The sequence below is a fragment of the Phaenicophaeus curvirostris genome, chromosome 2, assembly GCF_032191515.1.
Source record: "Phaenicophaeus curvirostris isolate KB17595 chromosome 2, BPBGC_Pcur_1.0, whole genome shotgun sequence".
Taxonomy (NCBI): Eukaryota; Metazoa; Chordata; class Aves; order Cuculiformes; family Cuculidae; genus Phaenicophaeus; species Phaenicophaeus curvirostris.
Genome location: NC_091393.1, coordinates 28287422 through 28314203, shown reverse-complemented (window position 1 = coordinate 28314203; position 26782 = coordinate 28287422). Strand labels below are relative to the sequence as shown.

General features: G+C 43.4%; 2 protein-coding genes across 3 annotated transcripts in view; one reads left to right on the top strand and one right to left on the bottom strand.

Annotated features, from left to right (window-relative positions):
* Window positions 1–23181, bottom strand: part of TRAPPC12 (trafficking protein particle complex subunit 12) — a 44647-nt gene extending 21466 nt beyond the window's left edge. The window contains exons 1-6 of one of the 2 annotated variants that reach the window (XM_069851587.1): window positions 23128–23181; window positions 20704–21920; window positions 18460–18576; window positions 12520–12633; window positions 11528–11666; window positions 4019–4131 (exon numbers count right to left, since the gene is read on the bottom strand). In XM_069851587.1, coding sequence (XP_069707688.1) covers window positions 4019–4131; window positions 11528–11666; window positions 12520–12633; window positions 18460–18576; window positions 20704–21915 — 1695 coding nt within the window. In that variant the 5' untranslated portion in view covers window positions 21916–21920; window positions 23128–23181. Of the gene's footprint in view, window positions 1–4018; window positions 4132–11527; window positions 11667–12519; window positions 12634–18459; window positions 18577–20703; window positions 21921–22102; window positions 22122–23127 lie in introns of those variants that run through there. The other variant, XM_069851586.1, reaches the window with a different exon arrangement.
* A 96-nt stretch (window positions 23182–23277) lies between these two features.
* EIPR1 (EARP complex and GARP complex interacting protein 1) overlaps window positions 23278–26782 on the top strand; it is a 78896-nt gene continuing 75391 nt past the window's right edge. The window contains exon 1 of the mRNA XM_069851592.1: window positions 23278–23378. Within this exon, the coding sequence (XP_069707693.1) occupies window positions 23337–23378 (42 nt within the window). The 5' untranslated portion in view covers window positions 23278–23336. The remainder of the gene's footprint in view (window positions 23379–26782) is intronic.

Here is a 26782-nt window from a genome sequence, read left to right as displayed (position 1 = left end):
GCGAGGGACCCAAACCCCAGGATTCAAGGTGTAATGTCACCAGTGCCAAGTCCAGGGGCAGAATCCCTTCCCTGCTCCTGCTGGCCACGCTGCTTTTGATGCAGCCCAGGATACAGTTGGCCTTCTGGGCTGTGAGCGCACATAATGTGAAAAGAATTAGGTATTAGCATAAAATTAGACTACTACATTAATCATTTTGTGACATTACTTGAGGATGTCTAGCTGTCACCTCAAGCTCAATGTAATTAAAACAGAACTCAGTGCAGATTTCAGGCTAATTGGTTTAGTCACTGGGTTTATCTCCTTTTGCACTTCTGAAGTACAGGAACATCATCTGCAGTTTTTCAGTATTTGGGTGTTTCCCCAGTTTTCCAAGAATGGTTTATGTTAGCGATTCGGGTAGTTGCCAGGGTACCCAGGGAAGCTGTGGCTGCCCCATCCCTGGAGGGGTTCAAGGCCAGGTTGCATGAGCTTTGGAGCAACCTGGTCTGGTGGGAGGTGTCCCTGCCTGTGGCAGGGGTGGGACTGGAAGGGCTTTGAGGTCCCTCCAACCCAACCCGTTCTGTGATTCAATGAATTTGGCAGGTTAAAAGGAGATATCAAATAGGGAAACCACAATTACTTTAAGGAAGAGAAACAAAATTGCAAGACAAATTTTCTTATGATAAGAATGCATCAGCATTCACCGGGAACCGCTTCCCAGGGGACGTGGCCTCAGCCCCACAGGCTGGCTCATTAAAAATTACAAAACAACCTTGCATTGCAGAGAGACTGACTAGGTGAACTAATAGGTCCTTTCTCTCTTGCAGGTTTTATGACTCCGAGATCATCTCATTTACATAATCACTACTCGTACGCCCTTCTGTAAATACTGAGGACCAAAGATTATTTTTCCACTTTTGAAAATAGGGAAGTAAAACACCGGAGGCGTTTGGCTGGAAGCTCCCCAATTAATTCTGTTACAACCCAAAGGGTTCCCAAGTGCCATATACCAATATTAAGACTAACGAGCGTACTTCCTTGATGTTATTTTCTTTGTTATGCCATGGGTTTTCTTAACTGTTTGCACTTTATTCTTGAACATTCCAGGTGAGATAGAGATTATAGACCACATTCTATAAAAAAATCTAACTGTGTCTCTAAATGTTTTGTGTCACTCAAACCTGACTTCAAATGGTTAGATTATCATCGATTTACAACTGTTTTTTAAAAGCATCTTTATCTGGAGATCAGGAAAAACTTCTTCACTGAACAGCTCTGAGGCATCAGCAGAGGTGGTGGAGTCCCCATCCCTGGAAGGGATTAAAAGATGAGGTGCCCAGGGATCTGGTTTAGTAGTGGACAGGGACGGTTGGACTCAGTCTCCAAGGTCTTTTCCAACAAAGCGATTCTATGATTCTCCAGCACATCCACTTTCCCTTATTTAAACAAATCAACAGCCTTGTTCAAGTTTAAACAAAACCTTGCATTGCAGTTTAAAGGCCTCCTTGGTACACTGGGTGTTCTCTAAGTATATGCACTTTGAGGAAAGGCTTTCAGGCACACAAAAGTTTGTAGACGACTTAAAGGTCTTGTACAAAAGCTGGGGGACTTAATTTCCTTTTCTTTCATTAGTCTGTTTACTGATAATCTTTAATCTGAGGAGAATTGTGGCTGATGACACTAACCAAGTCATGGCCATTTCAATAAACTCAGATGGCTGACTGATGCCCTGCCCCACTCAGCAGTCACTTACTTGCTTGTTCACATTCATACAATTTCCTCTCTTTGTTACAAGATAAAGGAACTTATAAACCAGTTAAGTTTTTGGAATCTAGTGGCACCCTTGCGACTGAGGGGAAACAAAGCAGCACTTAATAACAGATCACATTAAAATAAGATATGAAAGAGCAGATCTGCTGCAGACCAGGGCAGGCAAATGTCAGTAAGCACTATGAAATCCTGCAATAGAGAAAACGATATTTCCTAGAAGAAAGAAATTACTTCAAATTGAAGATGACTGGTTATGAAGGAAAAGGTTAGAGACAACAACCTGCGAGTAGTAACGAGATGAGATGGCCGTGTGCAGGTAACTGCATTTGTGAAGTGCTAAAAGCAGCACTTCTTGGCCAAGTCAGACACCTCTCTCAACTGTTTTAAAAAAAATTCTTCCCAAGTCTATAACAAATGCCACATTCGTCTTTTATTACCTAAATCTTCCCTCTTTTTCTCTCATAATGAGAGAATCTCGACATGAGCTGGCAATGTGTGCTTGCAGCACAGAAACCAACCGTGTCCTGGGCTGCATCAAAAGAAGCATGGCCAGCAGGGTGAGGGAGGGGAACCTGCCCCTCTATTACTCTCCTGTGAGACCTCATCGGGAGTATTGTGTCCAGTTGTGGAATCCTCAATGTAAGAAGGAGATGGAGCTGTTGGAATGGGTCCAGAGGTGGCTACAAAGATTATCAGAGGGCTGGAGCACCTCCCATACGAGGACAGACTGAGAGAGTTGGGGTTGTTCAACCTGGAGAAGAGAAGGCTCCAGGGAGACCTTATAGGGACCTTCCAGTGCCTGGAGGGACTCCAGTAAAGCTGGGGAGAGACTGTTCACAAAGGCTTGGAGTGATAGGATGAGGGGCAATGGATATAAACCAGAGAGAGGCAGACTTAGAGTAGACATAAGGAGGAAATTCTTCACCATGAGGGTGGTGAGGCCCTGGCCCAGGTTGCCCAGGGAAGCTGTGGCTGCCCCATCCCTGGAGGGGTTCCAGGCCAGGTTGGATGGGCCTTGGGCACCTGATCCAGTGGGAGGTGCCCCTGCCCATGGCAGGGGGTTTGGAACTGGATGGGGTTTAAGGTCTCTTCCGACTCAACTATTCTACTATTCTATGATAATACAATGAACTGTGTTTTCTACCATAAACATTTGGTTATCAGAGACACTACTGTGCTAGAAGCAAGTTTATTTTACTAATACAAATGAAAAGCCATTACAGCTATAGAACTGGCAATTATCAAATCCTTTCACTTCTGTTACCCAAATTACTTTCAGGTGTAAAATAAGAAACCTGCAACTAATAGTCAAAATAATAAGCAATCACAACTATTTATCTTACATACACTTATAAACTTCGCAGGGTCACAGAAGAAAAAATAATGCTTCATTTCTTCTAGAGTTTACCCCATTGTTTGAAATGCTTTCAACATTTGAAGTCACTGTGGCACCAGAACACTGGGTAAAGATTTATGTCAAAGGATTTAAGGATGAATGCTCAATAGTCAAGGCATTTAGTGGATAAGATTAGTGCTCACAACACCACCATTCCACTTTTGGCACCAACGAAGCCCACATTATAGTTTTGGCCATAATTTTGTATTCTAGCACTTGACTAAAGGAAGCAAACACTCCAAACTAAGCTCAGTGGGTTGCATTTATATTCCCAAATACTGTTTTTTCCAAAACTGGCTATTCAGACGATTTCTGAAGGATCAATATAGAATCATAGAATCAAATCATAGAACAGTTTGGATTGGAAGGGACTTCAAAGCCCATCCAGTTCCACCCCCTGCTACAGGCAGGGACACCTCCCACTGGATCAAGCTGCCCAAGGCCCATCTAACCTGTCCTTGAACCCCTCCAGGGATGGGGCAGCCACAGCTTCCCTGGGCAACCAGTTCCAGCGCCTAGCCAGGCATTAACAACTGTGTTTTGAGCTAGCTGGATGCAGCTGAGCGAGGGAAGGAAGCTCTCCTACTTGCCCTTAAACACATCCGTTCACTGTCCTTGTGTGTCTTATCTGGCAAAGGCATGACAGCAAAAGAACTCTGCTGTCCACTGTTCTACTGTTTTAGTTAGAGCTCCCACAGAAGGATGTCTCCTAAAATGGAAGAGGCACTTCATTATTTCTATTAGCAAGTTCCTTATCTGTATTAAGATAAATTAAAACAATATCTTTGTGGAAATGTAGTCCTTTCTAAAAGGACAATAAAAATTATTTCATAAACATTAGGAAATGTTGGTGCGTAGAGAAGCTGTTACCTTGGCGCAGATTATCTTCATGCTGTGCAGTCTGTCAAGCGATTCCTGAGGTTTCCCTATGTACTGAGGGAGTTCAGCATGTAAAATCCGCATGGAGAAAGGAACCATGGAACCTAGAAACAGAATGAAGTTTATTAAAAGTGTCTGCTGGAACCATCAGTTTGTGATTTGTCTACGTTACACAAGGTATTTCTCAGGGGTGTATATGACACAAGGTCCATTTTACATTGGTATCTCTTTCTCCTCCTGGTGAAAGATGTGAAAGGTGACAAAATAGCAAACTTTTTCCTCAGCGATAGCATGTAACATATTGTAAAATGTTTTAAATAGGTAAATACACATGTAACCATTCCCGAGAAGGCGAGAGAGAGGCGTGGATAACTCCAATTTTCAAAAACAAGTTGTGCATGGAAGTACATTTCATGAAAGTAAATTTCATTTTCATAACCTAATTAAAATGAAGGATTAAAAAACCTGAAGTTTACTCAAGTTGCAGCTACAATATTACAACCAACATTTAATAACTAAGCATATTATGCAAATATATATATATATAAAAGGAATATATGGGCCATGAAGATGATGTGAGGGCTGGACCACCTCTGCCTTGAGGACAGGCTGAGACAGATGGCATTTTTCTGCCTGGAGAAGGCCCCAAGGAGATCTTAGAGCAGCTTCCAGTAGTGAAAGGGGCTACAAGAAAGCTAAGGAGGAACTTTTTACAAAGGCCTGGAGTGAAAGGACACGGGAGAATGGCTTTAAATTGCAGATGAGAAGATTTAGATTAGGTATTATGAGGAAATTCTTCGTGATGAGGTTGGTGAGTCCCTGGCCCAGGTAAGCTGTGGCTGCACCATCCCTGGAGGCGTTCAAGGCCAGGTTGGATGGGGCTTGGAGCAACTGGATCCAGTAGGAGGTGTCCCTGCCCACGGCAGGGGGTGTGGAACTGGATGATCTTTAAGGTCCCTTCCAACTCAACCCATCCTATGATTCTATATTTTATAATCAATGGAGAAGAAACAACATGGAATTTTTTGCCTTAAAAACATGCCTGTGGAAATTATATAACCAGGGCAGCAAACCCCCTTCTACACACTCCTTTTCCAAATAAAGCTGATATAAAGGGTGCCCACATTACAGAAATCCACAGCTTCCCTGGGCAACCTGTTCCAGGGCCTCACCACTCTCGCTGTGAAGAAATTCCTCCTTACGTCCAGTCTAAATCTGCCCCTCTCCAGTTTATACCCATTGCCCCTAGTCCCTAGTTCTGGTTAATGACTGTGTTCCAGTATTTTCAACTCAGAACAAGCTTGTATCGTTACATTCTCTTGTAAAATGTGGCAAAAGGTCAACTCAATAAATACTCATACGGCAAATCTGAATTGGTAAGAGAACAGCTCAACAGAGAGAAGGATGTTTAATGGAGCGCAGATGAAACATTTCATGTTATCCATTTGTAGAGAATTTATATAATGTTTTGTAAAACACTTTTTGGGGTTGTATATTTTGTGAAGTATCGATCTTGCATATTGCTGAAGGAACCATGTGAGCAGAAGGAATAACCCATTACCAACCCACAGCAGCAGAACTGGTGCTGCGGGGTGTCAGAATGATGAATGCGACTCCAGTCCAACTGAGACTCCATAAGAATCTGATTTATTTCCTATCACAACTCAGACTTCAGTTGGAACAGGCATTCAGAACTGTATTACGTTCAAATGTAGTTTATTTATGTATTATTTCTCAACCACTTAGTATTCCTTTCAGAGTGTGTGGCCAAAAAGCATTCCAGTGTGATCCTTACTAGGAACATCAAGTATGATGACAAAGCCTCTCACACAAACCCAGAAGGATGCTGCCCCACCGTGCAAGGACTTGTCAAACCACAATTTATATTACGATTTCATGCAGGACAAACTCAAACTCTATGTTTTCAATATACGATGGGGAATGACGTGATTGAGAATGACTTGGGGTGCTGAGGGATGAGAAGCTCAACATGAGTCAGCAGCGTGTGCTCGCAGCCCAGACACCTGCCCCTCTATTTCCCTCTCGTGAGACCTTATCTGGAGTATTGTGTCCAGTTGTGGAATCCTCAATGTAAGAAGGAGATGGAGCTGTTGGAACGGGTCCAGAGGAGGCTACAAAGATTATCAGAGGGTTGGAGCATCTCCCATACGAGGACAGGCTGAGAGAGTTGGGGTTGTTAATCCTGGAGAAGAGAAGGCTCCAAGGAGACCTTAGAGGGACCTTCCAGTACCTGAAGGAGGCTCCAAGAAAGCTGTGGAAGGATTTTACAAAGGCTTGGAGTGATAGGACTGGGGGTAATGGGTATAAATTGGAGACAGGCAGATTTAGACTAGACATAAGGAGGAAATTCTTCACTCTGAGGGTGGGGAGGCCCCAGACCAGGTTGCCCAGGGAAGCTGTGGCTGCCCCATCCCTGGAGGTGTTCAAGGCCAGGTTGGATGGGCCTTGGGCAGCCAGATCCAGTGGGAGGTGTCCCTGCCCATGGCAGGGGTGGAACTGGATGATCTTTCATGTCCCTTCCAACCCAAACTATTCAGTGATTCTATGATTCTACCTGTTTCTTCTCTTTCTTTTTGAAACTCTTGATACAACAAGTATTCCACGAGAAGCTTTCCTCTAAGCATCCAGCAAATCTCCCCAGTGGATTTCTGTTCCTTACTGCTCGTTAAACAGGATGATAACTTAAACACCGTTTCCGCCCTCTTCCTCAGTTTCCTAGTAATCTGAATGGCAGATATTTTTGGGGGGAGAAAGCACAACACTGTACGCGTACCCTCACACAAGTGTGGCAGCTGGGCTAAACAGAACAGAAAAGAGCTTTTGCCACTGGTAAGGTCGTCTTACCACTGCATACAAACAGCATTTTGTAACTTCAGGTGAAATCAGATGAGCAAATATTGCTCATAAAAACCCACAGCACTTATCCAAACCACTTATTCAAACGTGTTCCTTAAATATCCGTTTATGAAAAAGAAACTGAGATTTTTGATTAAAAGAAACAGAGATTTTAGGTTAAGTACATGTCTCTGTCTCCAACTAAGCTTCTTTTTAGTTAAACGATATGAGGTATGGAAAATACATCAAATTCAGTTCCTAAATTAATAAACTGATTTTCTGTTTTTTTAAAAAAAGAAAAGATCATTGATTTACTTTAGATTTGGTAAAGCTTTCAATGAGTACTATTTCTATAAACTGCTAATACAATCTCTCAGGGAGTAACACATGGCAGTGATGGAAAACAGACACGAAGAGATCTATTCACCAAAATAATTCTCTAACGCCTGGTTCAGGTGTGCAAAAACGCCCCCCACACCCTGGGGACTCTATCACTGTACTGTCTCCAGCATTCTGAATCTTAATCTGTACTTTTCTCAATTTAAGAAAACAGAGCAGTCATATTTGAGCTTGTTTGAAACAAAAATGTCAAGGAAGAGGCAGAGAGAAGCAACAGCAAGCTACTAAAAGTCTTTTCACAGGGTCGATGGTTATGAACCTTTGTTCTCACAAAGTCAGCAAGATGACTTGGGACACAACAGCCCTGTGCGCTCCTCCAGCCCTCGGATCATCTTTGCAGCCTCCTCTGGACCCGTTCCAACAGTTCCATCTTCTTCTGTTGGGGAGTCCAGAACTGGACACATGATTCCAGGTAAGAAGTATTAATAAGATTATGAATTGAAACCAACATATATTACACTTAGATGATTTCTAGATATATTCCTCCCTTCTGAGACCTTTGGCACATCTTTTTGGAATCAAATACATGCCCTCTATTATATTCCACTCAGTGCTGAGCTTTAGAAGGCCAAATATCAAGGAAATATTTAAAAAAAGCAGCATATACCATAATTAAAATGTTTACTTAGGAGCAGAGGAGGATGGATTTTGGTCTCTACTTCATGCTTTGTATTTCTAAAGAAGTAATGCCCTCTACCACATCAAACCCACAGCAAGTATCTTAGATGATTTATACAAAAGGTAATACCCTACCATTACTGGCATGTATCCAATTTTTATTTTTACATTAAATAAGTCTTATTGTAGCTTTATGTTTTACAGTTGCTCCTCTTTATGGGTTTCATAAGAATTTTATCTATAAAAAATCCGTAACAGAAAAATGGTTTATTTTTAAGATAATTCTTTCCATATAATCATAGGATCAGAGAACAGTTTGAGTTGGAAGGGACCTTAAAGCCCATCCAGTTCCAACTCTTCTGCCATGGGCAGGGACAAAATGCAAAATTAAAACGTGGAAAAAGGTCTGCTGAAAGGAAAAGAAAACCAATATTCCAAAAGCATGGGAACAGATGGAATAAAAGTAAGATCAGGTAGAATTTTCTATGACCACAGATTTTAATGTCTGTTTCTTTATGAACAGCTGCACATTTTCATAACTGTCATAACACAAACATCACCTCATGTCAATCACATTCAAACTGCAGATGCATCTACAGCCCCTACAGAGCAGAAAAAAGGATTCAAATGTATTCCCTTATTGCAAAACCAGTGACAGAAATGCCTTCTGATCTACCTTCTATGGGTTACTCAACAAATCTTCAATACCAAAAAGCAGTAGAAGGGCAAATAATCATTTACTGAAAGCATATAATGGGATATAAAAGGATGATCCAGGGGCTGGAGCGCCTCCCACACGAGGACAGGCTATGAGTGTTGGGGTTGGAGAATAGAAGGCTGTCCATGGCAGGGTTGGGACTGGATGGGCTTTGAGGTACCTTCCAACCCAAACTATTCTAGGATTCTATTTACACAGTTGGTCACTATGTGAAAAAATATCCTGAAACCCATTAGCCACAAGAACAACAACAAATATTCAGCCTTCTCTACCTCACAGAGTACAGTGCAGATGTGCAGGAAGTAAGCTGGAACAGAGCTCCTGACCCAAGTACCTGGCTATTACAAACCAATTATACGGAAAATCAGATTTTGTGGCTTCTCTCCAAAGAAGATGAATTTAGGAATTAATCTATAACCGCATATTTAGACTTTACTAGGAAGTGAGATTGTGTTACTCTCTGCACTCTATCAAACAGCAATCGACTTAATTAATTCCACTGGTTGACATAAGGACCCAGCAGATTCCATCCCCTGAGACGGCGCCCACCACTGGCAATGGGCTGCAGAAACCAGGAAAGGGAGATTACAGAAAGATCTTACAGCCATGAGGATGTCAACACTCAAGAGATCCGCACACAGCACAGCTGCAAAAGGCAAAAAGGGGCTTAGTAGCATTGCCAAAAGGAAAAGAATCTCAGGAGAAGTTCAGAGGAAAATTAAGAGGACCGTACTGGTCAGATTAAATTAAATTAATGGATAAAATATCTTCCACTTCTCATACTTTTACTTGGAATTTCAATTCTTTGAGGTGGATTTCTCAGTGATTAATAGATGAGGGACTGCCCATGCTGCTCTAGAAGCTCAGGTGTGTAACCCTTCCATGCTTTAAGCACAGAAAACACAAGAAATGTCATAAATCAGAAAGTTTTCCATTATGAATATTTTGAATACAAAGAAATTATTCAAAATATCTATTGCAATTAATGCGTACATTATTTATATCTATACTCTCATTTGCTAAATTGATTTTTAAGCGCTTACTCCATTTATATATCATGAATCAAAATTAAAACGTTGAAACAAACCCCTTCCTTTTATGCTTGTTACACCACAAAATGAGAAGTAAAATTACCAAACAGCAGTGGATTCATGCTAATGTATTTCAACCAAAATAGATGAATGATTTATATCTATTTTATTATTTAAATTAGCAGGTTAACGATGCATGCATTCTGAATTTCTTTATCCATAATCCAGCACTGTGTAGTTTCATGCTAGCCAGAAGACAACTGCTTGCTCTTTCCTACATCCTTGAAACTACACAAGGAAGGTTTAATAGCATTTTCCACATCTTAATCATGTTGTATTTATATGAAATTTCTACAATCAGTAGGTCAGCTTCATCAAGCCCTGATCTTAGGGGTCAGGAGGTTCTGCAGAGGGCTCTGAACAGGCTGGGTCAATGGGCTCAGGCCAATGGGATGAGGTTCAACACGGCCAAGTGCTGAGTCCTGCACTTGGGACACAACAACCCCGAGCAGCTCCAGGCTTGGGGAGAGTGGCTGGAAAGTGCCTGGCAAAGAAGGACCTGAGGGTGCTGGTTGACAGCGGCTAAACATGAGCCAGCAGTGGCCCAGGTGGCCAAGAAGGCCAATGGCATCTTGACTTGTATCAGGAACAGCGTGACCAGCAGGAGCAGGGAAGGGATTCTGCCACTGGACTCAGCACTGGTGGGGCTGCATCTTGAATCCCAAGTTCAGTTTTGGGTCCGTCACTACAGGAAAGACATTGAGGTCTTGGAGCGTGTCCAGAGAAGGGAACGGAGCTGGGAAGGGGCTGGAGAACGAGGGTTATGAGGAGTGGCTAAGGGAGCTGGGGTTGTTTAGCGTGGAGAAGAGGAGGCTGAGGGGAGACCTTATCACTGCCTACAAATGCGTGAAAGGAGGCTGTAGAGAGGTGGGTGTTGGTCTCTCCTCCCCAGGGACAGGTGATAGGACGAGAGGGAATGGCCTGAAGTTGCACCAGGGCAGGTTCAGATTGGACATCAGGAAAAATTTCTTCACCTAAAGGGCTCTCGGGCACTGGCAGAGGCTGCCTAGGGTGGTGGTGGAGTCCCCATCCCTGGAGGGGTTTAAAAGATGGGCAGATGAAGCGCTCAGGGATCTGGTTTAGTAGTGAACAGGTACAGTTGGACTTAATGATCTCAAAGGTCTTTTCCAGCCTAGGGATTTTATGATTATTTTTCCTTACAGATCATCAGATTATGATCCTGGTTGGGATGTTCAACTGCTAAAACTGAACTAAAACATATAATAATGAAATAGAATATTTTCATTATGCTCAGATTTTAGCACAGACACATTCAGAATTCGTAAGGTCAGAGGCGCTTAACCACAGAATGGCAGGGCTTGGAAGTGACTTCTGGAGATCATCTAGGCCACCCTCCTTAGATATAATATAAGCATTGATAAGACCAAGGCCTTAGATATAATATAAGCATTGATAAGACCAAGGTCTCTCAGCATTGCCTTATAATAGAGTTTCCACAAACTCTTTCATCTCATCACTTTTCACAGCCTGATTCTGCCTACATTAAACTATTATAGTTTGGAGTTTAATTTCAATATGCTAAAACTAAACTATTTAATTATAATTCCTCTTTCAAATGCATCGTGAAATACTCTGTCTACCTGCATTGTGATGCAGTAGTTTTAGCCCTTACTCCTTACTGCTACTTCCATAACGCAAACAACGCTGACTTACTACTTAATCATGTTCCTCTGGGGAAAAAAAAAGAAATAATCTGAAGTTCAACAATGCTTTAGAATTAAAATAACAAATCTGTTACTTTACAGTGACCAGTAAAATGGCAAAAATAAAAAGTGTCTTATAAATCAAGTATCTTACCTTTTCGTCCAGGGTACACGTGAGGGTAATATTCATAATAAAGATCAGGCTGGTCTAAATTTCCAAAGGGTTCAAATTCCATTTCTGCATTTTGGAACAGACTCAGTTTTACCAGTAGCGCAAGTCTCACAAACCACAGCTAAAAATTAATACATAGAAAAAAGACAAGGTCTGTCATCAGCCTCAATCAGAAACCACATCCAAATACAATTTCAACGTGTTTTTTCTGATAAAGCTGAGCTAAGAGTTTCCATGTTCCTTGCTTATAAGAATCAGGGTTTATATCTACATGCTTTATAACAGAACACTTTTCGTAAGATCATTAAAACAAAAAGCAGAGGACTGATGTTTTAATTGGCTGTAAAGATACTGAGATTTTGAAGATGAAGTTAAAAACTAACCTGCATCAGAATTAGAATATCTCTCCTTAAATGGAGTTGGCACGTGAGAATTACAAATCTAATTCTTAATTGCTTCTTCCATTTTATGCAATTCTAAAAGTCCATTATGATTTTGGTGAAATTCCATGAGCTTTATAGTTACTAGGGCTGGAACCATGGCTTGTCATCCAGTCACATTTTGTTCACTAAAACACTTGTAATCATTCATGAACCTGTATCAGTTTGGGTTCTTATTTTCTTATCATCATGAAACATACTTCTGACACTTGAAATCTTATTATGAAGCCCACACTCAAGGTACCGTCCGCGAACTTCAGCACAGGGAGTCTTCCAAAAGCAAAACATATTCCTTTTTACTAATGTGATTAACTTTAAAAACATATATTTAAGATAGAATTTTACTTTAAAATAAAATTGTTTTAAAGAAGATCTACTTTACAAAAAGAAATGAAAAAAAAAAAGACTTGCTAAAATGCTTTAATGAACTCAGTTTTCAGGTAATGATTAGGGAAAGAAGTCTGACCATGTTAAAAAATGCTACTGTGAATATCGCTGGAAAAAAAAATTACAAGGGCGTATCTTTAAACTTACTTGTAAAGAATCTGTGGTGTGGTTAGTAGGTAGCCCACTTTTTTTATAGCCTTGACCATGCGCAGTGAGAAGCCGCCCACACAAGTCAACTGCTGCCCTCCAGTTTTTACTGCTCTAGGAAAAAGAAGAGATTAAGTAGCAAAGTCATAAAACCCCTAAAATGCACAACTGTTTATTTTGCCTGAAGCAGCTACATGTTCTCATCAGTAATAATGACAAGGTCAGGAGACCTGGCCGGTGAGAAGCACAATGTCATTTGTCAAAGCTGCAGGTCTAATTAGGCAACAAGTGAAATCAAGCATGAGAGAGAGTTAATATTATCAGATCAGTAAAACGAAAGAATATACAACACCATATGGGGTTCTAAACTTAAAGCTGTATCATAGTTACTACTACACCAGAATATACTGTAATACCACAATTTTGTTTGCTCTTCAAAAGCAGAAAACAATTCCCAGCCATACTTCAGTAATAACATCCAAGTTACTCTATTACCAAGTATTTTAACGTCTATTGCTACCTCACTGACTTCAGTATTTCAGATTATAACCCCTAGTGCCGTTCCTGTAATGAAAATACTTTCCTAACATTGCCCAGAACAAAGGCCAAGAAACAACACAAAGCATAAAATGATAAATTCACAATAACAACAGCTTCACCTACAATATGCAAGCATTTGAATTTCCATTCCATGGTGAACTTAAAAATATTCTTATACGTATTTCTTTATTCCTAAAACAAAACCATTCCTTGTTAGACAAGTGAAACTGTCTTGTCCCACTATCATCCTCTTAAAGCTTCTGCTGTGTAAGTGCTAATGCAGCCACATAAACAGCCAACGCTACCAAAAACCTAAAACACAAACTAATGCTTTACAGGTTTTAAGCGATCAGACTTTTCTAGCATATAATGGACTTTTCCAAGAGACATATATACAGCATGTCATTAAAAGCCAAATTGGTTGACAGTGGCTGAACATGAGCCAGCAGTGGCCCAGGTGGCCAAGAAGGCCAGTGGCATCTTGGCTTGGATCAGAAATGGCGTGACCAGCAGGGCCAGGGAAGGGATTCTGCCCCTGCAAAGATGCAGGGTAGAAAGGAATTCCAGTGACTGAAACTAGCATGTTATTAGTTCAAATACACAAACAACCCTGAAGATGTTCTGTTTTTTAGATTCAGAAGTGAAGAAAACTTCCAACTGAGTAAAATGGCCCAAAACAAGCTGAAACTCTAGCTTGACTGGAAAAATATATTTTACATAGAATCACAGAATGGTTTGGGTTGGAAGGAACCTTAAAGATCATCCAGTCCCAACCTCCCGCCATGGGCAGGGACACCTCCCACAGGATCAGGGGCCCAAGGCCCATCCAGCCTGGCCTTGAACCCCTCCAGGGATGGGGCAGCCACAGCTTCCCTGGGCAACCTGGGCCAGGGCCTCCCCACCCTCAGTGTGAAGAATTTCCTCCTTATGTCTAGTCTAAATCTTCCCTTCTCTACAATTCTTCCTTTTCTAATAAAGTGCCACAAGAACTTTAATTACTGAAGTTTTCACTATATCTGAAAGACTGTTTTCATTCTATTATGAAGACACTCAGTGATTTGGACTGAAAAAATACTACCACACAGCTAAACACCAGTCGCACATACACACTTGTTCCTTGGAACTCTCCTCACACAGCTCAATTTTGGTTGATTTTTCAGATACAGTCGACCAAATGTGTTAGAATTATGATTGTAGAAGGGTTTTTAGTTCTCCTTTGTACACAATACCATGCATTGTTTTCCTGAACAAAAGCAGTGAATCTCAGGTGATGGAACAAATACAGGGAATGCCAGGTGGAATTCCTCTGTCAAGCAATGAGTCAGGCAGACTGGGTGTCCTCAACATAAGAAAGAGATGGATCTGTTGGAATGGGTCCAGAGGAGGCTACAAAGATGATCCAGGGGCTGGAGCACCTGCCATACAAGGACAGGATGAGAGAGTTGGGGTTGTTCAGCCTGGAGAAGTAGAAGGCTTGGAGGAGATCTTATAGTGACCTTCCAGTACCTGAAGAAGCTACAAGAAAGCTCAGAAGGGACTGTTCACAAAGGCTTGGAGTGACAGGACAAGGGGAAATGGTTATGAACTGGAGAGGGGCAGATTTAGACTAGACATAAGGAGGAAATTCTTCACTGTGAGGGTGGGGAGGCCCCAGCCCAGGTTGCCCAGGGAAGCTGTGGCTGCCCCATCCCTGGGGGGGTTCAAGGCCAGGTTGGATGGGCCTTGGGCAGCCTGATCCAGCGGGAGGTGTCCCTGCCCATGGCAGGGGTTGTAACTGGATGATCTTCAAGGTCCCTCCGAATCCAAGCTATTCAATGATTCTGCCACTTCTACAGAAAATGTGCTCAATGAAAAGGCAACTCACCTGAAAGAGGGAGAGAATTTATAACTGCATTCAGTCTCTCAAGAACAAAAATTGGAGTCAGAGGTCAGCCACTGAAATTTTATCCAAGAAATGGATGTTTTTTATTGTAGAAATGCAACCTCACAAGCCCCCAATTACTGTTTGTGCCACCTGTGCCTCCCACCTTCTCCCAAATCAGCTACAAAAATGTTGGAAATTGCTCACTGATTTAGAAATAAAGGAACACTCCCCCCCTATTTTTAAGGATAATTTCTAGCTTATTAAAGGGAATATGTATGCCACACCACTGCATCCCAGTTTGTTATATTAGAGAATATATGTAAGAGCACAGCATTAATCATGTGCAAAAGTAACAGTATATGATTTTTTTTAAAAGTAGACTCAAAGGGAGTCATTAACTCTACATGTAACACCATTAAAGTGATTAAAATGTCCTCCTCCACTAGCTATGACATTCTTCTCCCCTTTAAATTACATCGCTAATTCCCATCAGTTAAGAAAATGTAGCTAGTAACCCTTTCCTGGCCTCATAGCTGGAAAAAATAACTGCATACTTCGAGCAAACACTGAGTATTTATAGTGGCAAGATACAGCAGGGGTTTTTAGCTATGACAGCCACAAAAGACAATTTTTCTATGGCTGCAAACGGCTTCCAACTCCAAGTATCGGAAAGGTGAGAAACTTGTTCAAATGAGGATGAAAAATTAATGCAACATACGGAATAACAGGAGCTAAAAGAATTAGAGCTTGCACCTTATATGCCGTAAAACAAACCAACACTGAAGAGAAGCTCCTGCTTAAGCTTATTTGCTCTAAAGATAAATGCATGTTCCTATACCAGATTAATAACTTACAGAAAATGAAAACTCAGATCGTCTGTTTTCAGTTGAAAGACACAAACATGCAGCACCTACAGATGTGCAACTCCATTCACAAGTTATCACTTCAATGAGAAGCAGACAGATTTATAGAATTACCTTGCTGGACGGCTCCAGCGCTCCAATAGCTCCTTAAAAGCCTCAAAGCTGTAAAACTAGTTTAATCGCGCAACCACCCTATCAGGGAAGCACTTCCAGTTCAATAGTAGAAATTCCCCCTAGCAGAAATTTTAATTGTGAAATCACAGAACCATGGAATCACTAGGTTGGAAAAGACCCCTAGGATGATTGAGTCCAACCATTCCTATCTGCCACTAAGCGATGCCGCTGAGCACCTCGATGTCCCTGAGCACCTCATCCACCCATCTTTTAACTCCCTCCAGAGATGGTGACTCAACCACCTCCCTGGGCAGCCTCTGCCAGGGACCAATGACCCTTTCTGTGAAAAATATTTTCCTAATGTCCAATATGAACCTCCTCCAGAGGAGCTTGAGGCCATCCCCCTTTGTCCTGTCCCCTGTCACTTGGGAGAAGAGCCCAGCTCCCTCCTCTCCACAACCTCCTTTCAAGTAGTTGTAGAGAGCAATGGTCTCCCCTCAGCCTCCTCTTCTCCAGGCTAAACACCCCCAGCTCTCTCAGCTGCTCCTCATAAGGCCTGTTCTCCAGCCCCTTCACCAGCTTCGTTGCTCTTCTCTGGACTCGCTCCAGAGCCTCAACATCCTTCTTGTGGTGAGGGGCCCAGAACTGAACACAGGATTCGAGGAGCGGTCTCACCAGTGCCGAGTCCAGAGGGAGAAGAACCTCCCTGGCCCTGCTGGTCACGCCGTTTCTGATCCAAGCCAAGATGCCATTGGCCTTCTTGGCCACCTGGGCCACTGCTGGCTCATGTTCAGTCGCTGTCAACCAACACCCCCAGGTTTTTCTCCTCCAGGCAGAAAGTGCAGACGTCCAATAATCCAACTATCCATCCTTGGGTCACTGGTACAAATTTCACTCAAATCAGCTTGAGACCAAATTAACACTGAAAAAAACCCTTTTTGTTAGCAGAGTTGAACCATCCGAGTTCAGTTCCTTGGTGAACAACTTGTCTTAGCAAGGACGCTGCTGTAGGGAGTCTCACCACAAAAAGTCGACCTTTGGAAGTTCAGTTTCCTACCTTCTTGCTAACAGCTTTTTCTGATAACTAATTGTACCTGAGGAAACTTCTGCAGACTGTTGGCACTATGATCTCCCAAAAAAGGACTTTAGTCTCTGATGTTCTTTGCTGTGAGCACCAACATCATCTTACTTATGCTGTAATCAATCCAATCTAAGATATTCTTTGGTGACCCCGGTGGACAGAGCCGGTGTTTGCATTCGCAGATGCAATCTAGCAAGCATTTTAATACATCTAAGACCACATGACTGAACGGAGATCTGATGACTAACAATACTATGAGAGTAGAAAAGGTAAAAAGCATGAACATAGAGTTATGTAACTGGCCATATAACATGTTAAGTTCTAGACAGCGATAATCAAAATCTGTTAGCTTCAATTGGAGAAGATTCTCAGAAGAGCTACTAGGATGATAGTGAAGACATCCATGATGGGACAACTAGAAGAGTTATTTTTGCCTTTAAAAAGAAAATCTGAGAAGTGGCAAAGTGGCTACTCTCTACCAATACAAAATAGCAGGTGAGAGGAAGCAAAATTTGGTAAGAGAAAATGACTTAAAAATCAACATGAGAGCAAAATATTTAAATTGCTGAAAATAACTTTATCCTTGATTATTAAAAAAGATTTTGAGAGAGGACTGATTAGAATTCCTTTGATTAACCACCAAAGAGATGATGTTCTGGAATAGCCTTTCAAAGCTATTTTTATTCTTTCTTTTCCAACTTGGTAATTCTATGAATGTAATGCAATTAAATGGAAAGATGTTAAATACTAAATACAGGCTATCCTATTACTTCTAATTTCTCACTGCTCAGGAAATTTTCATCCATTTTTTCAAAAATAAAAAATGTCTAAAATATACTTAGTAAAAAGTAATTTTTACTTACTTACAAATTAAGCAAGGCTCAGACATGTAATAGTAACGAGTTTCATACAGGAGCGTAGCGGTTGAAAGAACAAGGCAAGATTCACAAGGCAGCTGGAAGCAACTACTTCCAAGTCTGAAATATTTACATTAAGGAAAGGATTTCAACTCAGAGAAAATTATGCTTTCCATTGGAAGTGATTTAGTTGCACTGAAATAAAGAATTAAAGCAGTTGAAACTATCTCATCAGCTTTGCTTACCTTTAAGACTGCGATGCCTTACCTTTTCTAAAATACTATAAGGTGAAAACATAAATATTACAAATGCAGATAAGCCCAAAAGCCATTAAAATGTGTTTTGCAACAATTTAAATTACAAAAAAAAAACCAGCTGGTAAAATTCACATTAACTTAAAATTACTTTTGCTTTTTTTTCTAACTTTTGCATTTAAAAAAAATTACTTCTTACCTCGTTTAAACCCCTGTGTCATTCCCACTAAAAACTACTGTGCTTCCCTGTATTTTGCAGGATCATGAATAGACAGGACAGAGAGTTTTGAGTTTCTCCCCACAGTGAGTGGCTCTTGAGGGAAGCACGGTACTTAATACACACTGAATTACAAAGACTGTTACTTACAATGAGTTGTTTCAAGCCTACAAATGACTGCTCTACAGAGTTGGCATTTAAAACTTGTCTCTTCACCGCAGCTTGTTCCCCCAGGAACCGGAGCATTAAATCTTTTACGGCATCTCCCTTGGTGTTCATGGAACAGAAGAAGAAGAAACATAACAAGACATTTTTAAATGTTATTTTAGCAAAAAACCCCGTTGAATTAAAGTTGAGCAACAGCACAGTTTTTCTCCAGGGGAAATTCTTATGTGAAATTAGTATCAATTAATATATACTTACAGCATTTTAATGAAAATATATAGATCTACACCACATTATTTGCTCTTTTTTCAATGTTTAGGTTTTGATTACCATAAAAACATCCAGGCTTACTTACACAAGGACTCTTATTAATACTCGCATATTATATTTGAGGACAGGCTGAGAGAGTTGGGGTTTTTCAGCCTGGAGAAGAGAATACTCTAATGAGAACTTAGAGCAGCTTCCTGTACCTGAAGAGGCTACAAGAAAGCTGGGGAGGGTTTACAAAGGCTTATAGTGATAGGATGAGGGGGAATGGCTTTAAATTGGAGAGGGGAAAATTTAGACTAGACATTAGGAGGAAGTTCTTCATGATGAAAGCAGTGAGGCCCTGGCCCAGGTTGCCCAGGGAAGCTGTGGCTGCCCCATCCCTGGAGGTGTTCAAGGCCAGGTTGGATGGGGCTTGGGTGCCTGATCCAGTGGGAGGTGTCCCTGCCCATGGCAGAAGGTGGAACTGGGTGATCTTTAAGGTCCCTTCCAACCCAAACCATTCTATGATTCATTCTACAATCTTTCATGATATCATCTAGAGTTTTCTTTTTAATTTTGGGGTTACCCCTCCCCAGTAGCTTGCTCCAGCACTCTCTCTTTCCTACAGCTTGTATCCTTCTGCTACTTACAGAAGATATAAACGATGCGATTCCAGTCAGCATCAGTGTTATTAAAAGCACTATGCACATGAGTGAATAATGTTATTTCCCACTTGGTTGAACAGCAAATTCCACAGGCAAACAAATCTGCCTGCTTTCAGACTTCATATATTCCAAATGCAAGCACTGCTTTACAAACTAGGAGGATGAGAAAGTACTGAATTAATCAAAAATACAACCAGCTGTGGATTCTATGGAAACTGTCAACATGGATTTTCAACACATCCAAAAAACTTCACTACGAATACATCAGATCTGGTTTGAGCCCCTTCAGGTATGAGTAGGCAGGGATGCTAAATTTTCTAATAAGGACTGCAACAAAACACACAGGGTGATCATCAGTACCATCACGGCGCTGTCACCCGTCAGAAGCGTTGATCTCCATGATGCTGGGAGGCTCTGCAGAGGGATCTGGACAGGCTGGGTCAGTGGGCTGAGGCCAATGGGATGAGGTTTAACAAGGCCAAGTACCGAGTCCTGTGCTTGGGACACAACTGCTCCCCGAGCAGCTCCAGGCTTGGGGAGAGTGGCTGGAAAGTGCCTGGCAGAGAAGGACCTGGGGGTGTTGGTTGACAGCGGCTGAACATGAGCCAGCAGTGGCCCAGGTGGCCAAGAAGGCCAATGGCATCTTGGCTTGGATCAGAAACGGCGTGACCAGCAGGAGCAGGGAAGGGATTCTGCCCCTGGACTCAGCACTGGTGATATTACACCTCAATTCCTGGGTTCAGTTTTGGGCCCCTTGCTACAAGAAAGACACTGAGGTCCTGGAGCGCATCCAGAGAAGAGCAACAAAGCTGGGGAAGGGGCTGGAGAACGAGGGTTATGAGGAGTGGCTGAGGGAGCTGGGGTTGTTTAGCCTGGAGAAGAGAAGGCTGAGGGGAGACCTTATCCCTGCCTACAAATGCGTGAAAGGAGGTTGCAGAGAGGTGGATGTTGGTCTCTTCTCCCCAGTGACAGGTGATAGGACAAGAGGGAACGGCCTCAAGTTGCACCAGGGCAGGTTCAGTTTGGACACTAGGAAAAACTTTTTCACCAAAAGGGCTCTCAGGCACTGGCAGAGGCTGCCCAGGGAGGTGGTGGAGTCCCCATCCCTGGAGGGGTTTAAAAGATGGGCAGATGAAGTGCTTCGGGATCTGGTTTATTAGTGGACAGGTACAGTTGGACTTAATGATCTCAAAGGCCTTTTCCAACCTAGGGATTATATGAATACAAAGCACTATACTACACAGATTATTGACCAGCTCTTGCATAACGTTTCTAAAATGCAACGATTCACTAAGATACTATAATAGACTCTTACCTGGATGTTATCAAATTTTAATCCAGGCATAGTGAGATTCTCTTTATCAATGAACATGGTGCTGTACTGCTGCGTGGCAACTGAAATTAGAACATTCCTGGTTTCCTCACTAGGAAGCCAAGCATCATTTCTTCTATCCAGTTCACTCATATTTAAGGCTGTGGCAAATGGGTCATCACTCCCAGCAAAAACAGCTTGGATTTGTGAGAACGGCTTAGGGGATTGAGTTATTTCTAGAGATGATGGAGGACCACCTGCTCCAGGTCTTCCATTCCCCACGGAGAAAGTAGGGTTAGATGAAGCAGAAGAACCGTCTCTACCATTTGAAAGAGAGGACATTTGCTCTGGAACTGAAGAGCTTGCGTTGGGGTTACTGACAGAAATAAAATTGGATGTGGTAAAGGAATCAAAAAAATCCGAAGCTAAAGTGTTAGTGTTCACGGTGTCGCCGAAGAACTTGCTTAAACTAGGACTTGGTTGCACCACCTGCGGGTTGGACTTCACTGGAGTCTCAATTATACTGCTAAAGCTGGGAGATTTCACCATCTGAGGCTCAAAACCATCAGGCAGAAACAACTGCGGCTGCGTATTAGCACTGTTTGCCTGGCTGAAGATGGTGCACACGGGAATAGGCTCAGCCTCAGGAGATGGTTTGCTTGTGCTGGGTGATGATATCTGGCCCTCAGATTTGCTTTCATCAATATCATTTGGTTTCTTTTCAGCAGGAATGTTGCTTCCCAACTTTGGCTCCTCCTTCACTGCTTCCTGAATTGATTCTTCCTTTAAAGACACCTGATCATCTGTACCAATCTCAGAAACGTCTCTGGGTGTTTCTTCATGTTCGGTTTCACTCTCGTTACTTAAAAACTCTTCTTTATCCACTTCTGCTTGTGTTTTTTTATTATTTTTACCTTCCATTTGTTCTACCATCTCTTGCAGACAACCGAGTTCACCTGTATCATCTTCACTGTTGTTGGGAGAATCCGATATAATGACACTCTCCATCATTTGTTCATTAAGTTTATCCACAAAGTTATTGGAATCCTCTGAAACAGTTTCGTTCCCTTCAGACTCAAATTCATCTCCACCGAGATCGATGGTTTCCTCATGAAAGAGAATTTCTTCACGAGTTTTCTGTTGAGCTATGTCTCTGCTGTCATCTTCATCCGAGGGGCTTTTCGCATCCTTAGCATTACTTTCTTTATTCTCCATGGTAGCTGAAGAGGGAAAAAGACCCCCAAACAAGTATTAGTTTTATTACTCAGGTGTCACCCCAAAACTCCTCAGTACCAAACAATTACTAAAATTCTTGCTCTAAAAATGCAGTCACTTCTCTATTTGGTATCTTGCATCTATCATCCACCCACAGAATTAACCCCCCAAAAGGTTTTCTCTTTACCCATTCTGCAAATCACAAAATATATCAGGATTAAGGGACAAACGACTCCCTCTGAACACAGACAAAATGATATTTGCTTTTCTGTTCCCAAAGACTAGCTGGGTCCTGGAAAAAGAAAATGAAGAGGGGGGGAAGGAAAGGAGGGGAAGGGGAAGGAGAAGGGAAGAGGGATGACGGGGCGAGGAAGGGGGGATGGTGGGGGGAGGAAGGGGGGTGATGGGGCGAGGAAGGGGGGGTGATGGGGGGAGAGAGGAAAGAGGATGATGGGGGGAGAGAGGAAAGAGGATGATGGGGGGAGAGGAAAGAGGATGATGGGGGAGAGGAAAGAGGATGATGGGGGGAGAAGAAAGAGGATGATGGGGGGAGAAGAGGATGATGGGGGAGAGGGAAAAGGATGATGGGGGGAGAGGAAAGAGGATGATCGGGGGAGAGGAAAGAGGATGATGGTGGGGAGAGAAATGAGGATGATGGGGGGAGAGGAAAGAGGATGATCGGGGGAGAGGAAAGAGGATGATGGGGGGGAGAGAAATGAGGATGATGGGGGATAGGAAACAGGATGACGAGGGGGAATGAGGATGATGGGGGTGGAGAGGAATAAGGATGATGGGGGGGAGAGGAAATCGGGTGACAAAGGGGAGTCGTGGCTGCCCCATCCCTGGAGGGGTTCAAGGCCAGGCTGGATGGGGCTTGGAGCCCCTGATCCAGAGGTAGGTGTCCCTGCCCATGGCAGGGGCTGGGACTGGGTGAGCTTTAAGGCCCCTTCCAACCCCAACTATTCTGTGACTATGATTCACAGGAGAGAGAAAAGAGAAGGAGAAGGGAAAAGGGAAGGAGAAGGGGAAAGGGGGAGAGAGAAGGTGTGGGGGGAGAGGAGGAGGCGGGAACAGGCGGAGAGGGACGGGGGGGTGAGAGGAGCAGGAGAGGGGGTGTGGGGGGGACCTGCCACCCCTCCTCCCACTCGTCCTCCCCCTCCTCTCCCCGTCCCCGTCCCCGTCCCCGTCCCCGTCCCCGTCCCCGGGCCGCACCTCCCCGCCCCGCAGGGCCCCGCTCCGGCTCCGTTCCAGCTCGCGGGGGGCGGGGCCGCGGCGCCCGGAAGCGGCGGGCGGGGCTACGGGCAGCGCCGAGGGACAGAAAGGGCTCTGGCGCCGCGCGACCCGGAAGCGGCGAGACTACGGGCAGTGCCGAGGGCCGCGAAAGGCTCGGCGGGCGGGCGGCGCGGAGAGGGGGGGTCGCCATGGAGGACGACGCGCCGGTGATTTACGGGCTGGAGTTCCAGGTGGGTGACGGGGAGAGAAGGGAGGGGGGGCGGCGGGGGCCGAGCCTGCCCCTGGGCAGCGACTGAACGTGAGCCAGCAGTGGCCCAGGTGGCCAAGAAGGCCAATGGCATCTTGGCTTGGATCAGAAACGGCGTGACCAGCAGGGCCAGGGAGGTTCTTCTCCCTCTGGACTCGGCACTGGTGAGACCGCTCCTCGAATCCTGTGTTCAGTTCTGGGCCCCTCACCACAAGAAGGATGTTGAGGCTCTGGAGCGAGTCCAGAGAAGAGCAACAAAGCTGGTGAGGGGGCTGGAGAACAGGCCTTATGAGGAGCGGCTGAGAGAGCTGGGGGGGTTTAGCCTGGAGAAGAGGAGGCTGAGGGGAGACCTCATTGCTCTCTCCAACTCCCTGAGAGGAGGTTGTGGAGAGGAGGGAGCTGGCCTCTTCTCCCAAGTGACAGGGGACAGGACGAGAGGGAATGGCCTCAAGCTCCGCCAGGGGAGATTTGGGCTGGACATTAGGAAAAAATTCTTCACAGAAAGGGTCATTGGTCCCTGGCAGAGGCTGCCCAGGGAGGTGGTTGAGTCACCTTCCCTGGAGGGGTTTAAAAGAGGAGTGGATGAGGTGCTGAGGGACATGGTTTAGTGTCTGATGGGAATGGTTGGACTCGATGATACAGAGGGTCCTATTCAACCTGGTGATTCTATAGAAGAAGACACAGCTGTTGATCTGGGTAGTGGGCAGGTACTTGATGATCTCCGAGCTTGTTTCCAGCCAAGTGACTCCATGTTTGCCAAGGATCATACAGAACGCAAGACGTTATAATTGCAAAAGAATGAACAGCCTAACAGTGCCTGCAGAGGCACTATTTGAAAAAAAAACAAACCACATGCCATAAAAAGCCCCATGCTCCCACAGGGACATTTTGTCTAATTATACATCAGGAAAAATTTCTTCACTGAAAGACTCTCAAGCACTGGCAGAGGCTGCCCTGGGAGGTGGTTGAGTCCCCATCCTTGGAGGGGTTTAAAAATATGGGTATGTGAGGTCCTTGGGGATACGGTTTAGTCGTGGCCAGGTACAGTTGGAGTTGATCTCAAAGGTATTTTCCAGCCTAGGGATTCTATGATTCTGACTTTCAAAAAAGTATTGTTACTTGGATGAAATCTTAATGCTGCTTCAGTTTAAATCAAAATATTCTACTTTTTGTAATGGAAGCTGCATTCTGTATCACTGCCAGCAGCCCCAGTGAAGCCTTTGGCTCTGGGGTGGTAGGGAGAGACCAGCAGCTGTGAACATTTCTTGTGGTTGCTTCTTCTTCTTTTTTAGAATTTAAGAAAAATAAGATGCTTCTATGAGGGGAGGGCATGAAACTGTTTCTAAGTTGTAAATATTAATTGCCTTTCCTATCTGTAAAGCGGCCTGATGTTTGTGGGGTCTTTTTGTGTGTCTTGTGTCTGTGCAGTTGTTACAGAGGACAAAATTTGTACATTGCATTAGAGTTTATGTCTATATGGAAATAAACCTGCTACTGGACTAACCTGGGAACTTAGTGATCATCTTCCTAGAGGAACATGTCTTGTGTTTAATAAAGCTTTGTACTAGTGCTGGGGGCATAAACAGCCTGGTGTGCAGATGGCTGAGAAGAATCCTGGTTTATGGTTTTTTTTTCCTGCTACAAGGGTGTTGCTTAGGTGTTATGTGTTCTTTTTGGCAACAGCTGGCTCATCATCACTGCTATCATAGCAGTAATACGCACTGTGTTTCTTCTGGAGTTAACACAGCAATATTTTCAATCTTCAGAGGATGCAGCGAGATAAGATGGGCTGAGAGAGTTAGAGTTCTGTAGCCTGGAGAAGAGAAGGGTCTGAGGAGATCTTATAGAGACCTTCCAGTACCTGAAGAGGCTACAAGAAAGCTGGGGAGGGTTTACAAAGGCGTGGAGTGATAGGATGAGGGGCGATGGGTGTAAACTGGAGAGAGGCAGATTTAGACTGGACGTGAAGAGGAATTTCTTCACAATGAGGGTGGGGAGGCCCTGGCTGAGGTTGCCCAGAGAAGCTGTGGCTGCTCCATCCCTGGAGATGTTGAAGGCCAGGTTGGATGGGCCTTGGGCAGCCTGATCCAGTGGGAGGTGTCCCTGCCCATGGCAGGGATGGAACTGGATGGGCTTTGATGTCCCTTCCATGATTCTATGAAATGCATTTCTTATTTAGTCACCTTTACCAAATTGTTCATGGAAAGGAACACATGAAAGTTCTCTGTTGGATTTGGATGTCCTGGCTACCGAGCTCTGTGACCCTGATTATACCAATAGATCTCTCTAGCAAGCTGTTTATTTGCTTCGTTTCCTTCTTGCATAGGAGCTAGTGTAGAGTATTCACTTAATACTAAATGTTACATCCACTGAAGTCTCATAATACGCTATCATTTTGTGATTTGCTTTAACTCATACTTCAAAGTTAATACAACTTAAATCTCTTCAGCTGAATCCAGTACTTAATAAAATTCATAGCTTCTTTCTAATAAGTCATACGTAATAAGCTTTCCAGAAATTCTGGGAAGCTGGCCTGTGTTGTCTGGGACCTCCGTGGACCTGTGCCTCCCTGAACTGTACATCTCATATGGACCTCTTGTCTTCCTTGGCAATTCAGGTGAGAAGGCTGTCTGGTGGGTGGATAAAGAAAAAGGACAAAGAGGAATCAAGAGGAATTACAGTTAACACAGATTGTGTAAAGGGAAGGTGGGGAAGGAAAAGGTGGTTTACAGCTAAGTCTGAAATGAAGATTCGGTTTCTGATCTCCACTAACTGCCAGGGTGCCTTTAAAGCAAATTGCATCTCCCTGCTTTCTGGAAAAGGCTCTGGTGGAGAGACTTAAACCTAGAAGTGGTGTGGTTTTCTCCACTTGCATCTCCAAGGCTAATAAGAAAGATTATTATTCTTTCTAAGTCTGGTTTGCTAGATAATAATGGCTAGCTGCATCATCCCAACTACTGCTTCTTTCCAGTGTGTGTTGGAAGGACTGTAACTGAAACCATTTCTTCAGCTGAATTTTTAATGAACAATTACATGTTTATCTTTTTTTTGAATCCTGTTTTCATCAAAAAAAGTCCTGCCAATGCAGGGAAATCTTACTTGTTTAGAACAACCACATCGCTCACAATTCTGACCTGAGAATGGAAATTAAAGACATGAATCTCAAGCTCTTATACAGCCACATGTAATGACTGTGCAAAAAGTTTTAGCAAGTGACAGAAATAGTTTCTACTTCGTTTTTTTTCTTTTCTGGGGTGGAGTGGGGAAGCTAAACATCTAACAGCAAAAGAAGGTTGAAATTACTGATGCCTGCATGATTAGTTATATTGTTTGACCTGATTGACTGATGGCTGCAACTCTTCTTTTGTGCTGTTTATGATGCTCATG